The 3,247-nt window shown below is 65.5% G+C and overlaps 1 protein-coding gene across 1 annotated transcript; it reads left to right on the forward strand.

Moving 5' to 3' along the window:
• Window positions 1-1,249: 1,249 nt before the first annotated feature.
• On the forward strand, window positions 1,250-2,626 carry Adra2c (adrenoceptor alpha 2C). The gene has a single exon (XM_027387124.2). The coding sequence runs from the start codon at window positions 1,250-1,252 to the stop codon at window positions 2,624-2,626; it is 1,377 nt and encodes a 458-aa protein (XP_027242925.1).
• Window positions 2,627-3,247: the final 621 nt, after the last annotated feature.

Genomic DNA, 3,247 nt, shown 5'->3' on the forward strand with positions numbered 1-3,247 from the left:
ACCGCGGTTATGATTCACGATCCCACAGCACTGGGAGGTGCGCAGAGGAGGGATCTGAGGCCGACTGAGGAGGTGGCTCAGCAGGGGTGCAGGGACCCGAAGCTCTACTGGAACGATGCGCACAGGCGGTGTTGCGTTCTCTGCCACGCTGCTACAGGCTCACCCTCCAATCGGGCCGCGGACCCCGAGCCAGCCCCTTGTTGCACGCGTGTGTGCGCGCCCGCGCGCTCTATCGCTTGTAACTGAGTGAAGTGGAGGCTACAGTCTTAGAAAGAGCAGTATTCTAGAACTCACCACTCTGGCCAGCCGGTGCTCAGCCGGGCCCAGCAAGCTGCAGTCAGTCCTGGAGGGGGCGCCCTCGCCGAGTGCGCGCCTTGCGCCGCCGCCTCGGGCTCCTCCCCGGCGCCGCCGGCAGGTTCGCCCAGGCGGCCGCGGGCTCCGGCTCCGGGCCCGCTCCCCCCGGGCCGGCGGCGGGCCTGCGGGGCGCCCCGCCCCGCCCCGTTGCGCCCTCCCCGCTGCGCAACTGGACTCAAGTTGGAAGCCGAGCCCGGGCGGCGGCACTTGCGCCAAGCGCACCGCGGCGGCGGCGGAGACGCTGCACCGGCGAGCGGGGAGGGCGAGGCGGCGCCCGCACGACCGAACGCGGACCACGGGGGGCGCCCGCACTCGGAGCAGCAGGAGGACAGAGGGTGTAGGCGCCTAGCCCGGCAAAGTAAAGTTGCAGTCGGAGGTTGGGCGCGGGGGCCCGGAAGAGAGGCAGCCCGCGCCCTGGCTCGCCTAGCCCCAGCCAGGAGGATGGGAAGCAGATTGCCCGTGCTACCGCCTGCAGCCTGCAGCCCAGTCGGGTACCCAGACCGTGAAGTCGCTAGCGTGCGCCAGCTTGGACACCGCATCTCCGTGGGCTGGCGGCCGGGGCGCTCCAACTGAACCCAGGCCGAGGGCGGGGCCGCGTGAGGACCCGGGACCTACTCCCCTTCCCCCCACCGCCGCGTCGCCGCGCTCTCCGGGCACCTCCAGCTCTGCACTTACGCGCGCGGCAGCTGCGGAGAGCCCGGCAGCCACGCTCTCCGGCGCGCCGCCCGCCCGCCGGGCCACCACGGCTGAGGGTCGGCTGCGGGGCTTCGCGGCCCCCAGCAGGCACGCCGGAGGAGCAGGCGGCGATGCGGACGCCGACCCTGGCTGGGGGGCGCCCGAGCTGCCGCGGCTGCGCCCCGGCTCCTGGCAGGACCGCGTAGCTTGCAGGAGGACCATGGCGTCCCCGGCGCTGGCGGCGGCGCTCGCGGTGGCGGCGACTGAGGGCCCCAACGGGAGCGACGCGGGCGAATGGGGTAGCGGTGGGGGTGCTAACGCCTCGGGGACTGACTGGGGGCCGCCGCCGGGCCAGTACTCTGCAGGTGCTGTGGCAGGGCTGGCAGCTGTGGTGGGTTTCCTCATCGTTTTCACCGTGGTGGGCAACGTGCTCGTGGTGATCGCTGTGCTGACCAGCAGAGCGCTACGCGCCCCGCAGAACCTCTTCCTGGTGTCTCTTGCCTCGGCTGACATCCTGGTGGCCACACTGGTCATGCCCTTTTCGCTGGCCAATGAGCTCATGGCCTACTGGTACTTCGGGCAAGTGTGGTGTGGTGTGTACCTGGCACTGGACGTGCTCTTCTGCACCTCGTCCATCGTTCACTTGTGTGCCATAAGCCTGGACCGCTACTGGTCTGTGACGCAGGCGGTAGAGTACAACCTGAAGCGCACGCCGCGCCGTGTCAAGGCCACTATCGTGGCCGTGTGGCTCATTTCAGCTGTCATCTCCTTCCCGCCTCTTGTCTCGTTCTACCGCCGGTCCGACGGCGCCGCCTACCCGCAGTGCGGCCTCAACGATGAGACCTGGTACATCTTGTCCTCCTGCATAGGCTCCTTCTTCGCGCCCTGCCTCATCATGGGCCTGGTCTATGCACGCATCTACCGCGTGGCCAAGCTACGCACGCGTACGCTCAGCGAGAAACGTACCCCCACCGGCCCCGACGGCGCGTCCCCGACCACAGAGAATGGGCTGGGCAAGGCGGCAGGAGAGAACGGGCATTGCGCGCCCCCGCGCACCGATGTGGAGCCGGATGAGAGCAGCGCGGCGGAGAGGCGGAGACGCCGGGGCGCGCTGCGCAGAGGAGGACGACGGAGAGAGGGCGCCGAGGGGGACATGGGTAGTGCAGAAGGACCAGGACCGGGACTGGCGGCCGAGCAGGGCGCTCGGGCCGCTTCTCGATCCCCAGGTCCCGGCGGGCGCCTGTCGCGGGCAAGCTCGCGTTCCGTCGAGTTCTTTCTGTCTCGCCGGCGCCGGGCGCGCAGCAGCGTGTGCCGCCGCAAGGTGGCCCAGGCGCGAGAGAAGCGCTTCACGTTCGTTTTGGCGGTGGTCATGGGTGTGTTCGTACTATGCTGGTTCCCCTTCTTCTTCAGCTACAGCCTGTATGGCATCTGCCGCGAGGCCTGCCAGTTGCCTGAACCGCTCTTTAAGTTTTTCTTCTGGATCGGCTACTGCAACAGTTCGCTCAACCCGGTCATCTACACCGTCTTCAATCAGGATTTCAGGCGCTCTTTCAAGCACATCCTCTTTCGAAGAAGGAGAAGGGGCTTCAGGCAGTGACCCTCAGGCCGCCTGGCACTGATCTGGACAGCTCCGAACTCGGGCAGGCAGAGTCAGGGGTGACCTCTCCAGAGTTCCAGGAGTGGCCTGGAACTCAGGGCACAGTGTGGAATGTAACCAGAAGGAGCTGGGCGAGAGACAACTGGGCCTCCGGGAGTGGGGAGGAGACAGGGAGACCCCTTTGCCTTCCCATCTCAGCGAGTGGCTGTGGCTAGGTTGTGGATCCAGTTCCTGAAAGAGCTTTTGTGGAGTGTGATGGCTGTGAAGTTAGGATTTTAGACAGCAGACAACTACAGCAAGAAAGGATCTCCCTCCACCCCCAACTCTCAGTGTTCCCTGTGAGCAAGGACTGACTTCCTATGACCTGAAAAGCGTCTGTCTGGGGGAGGAGTGAGGGCGCAAACAATCTCTGATTACTGAGAGTATTTGTTTGCCAAAAACAATGACAGCCAAAACAACAAAACCATTTTCTAAATAAACCTTTGTAATCTAAGTGTCAGGTGCATCGGTCAGTCCTTAAGCTAGGAGAGGGAACTCTCTAGACTGTCCCCTGAGTGTTCCACACTGGCACACACTAGGGTATAGTGTGCTCTAAGAGATAAGTGTTCTAACTGCCTCTCT

Source organism: Cricetulus griseus, assembly GCF_003668045.3.
Source record: "Cricetulus griseus strain 17A/GY chromosome 1 unlocalized genomic scaffold, alternate assembly CriGri-PICRH-1.0 chr1_1, whole genome shotgun sequence".
Lineage (NCBI taxonomy): Eukaryota > Metazoa > Chordata > Mammalia > Rodentia > Cricetidae > Cricetulus > Cricetulus griseus.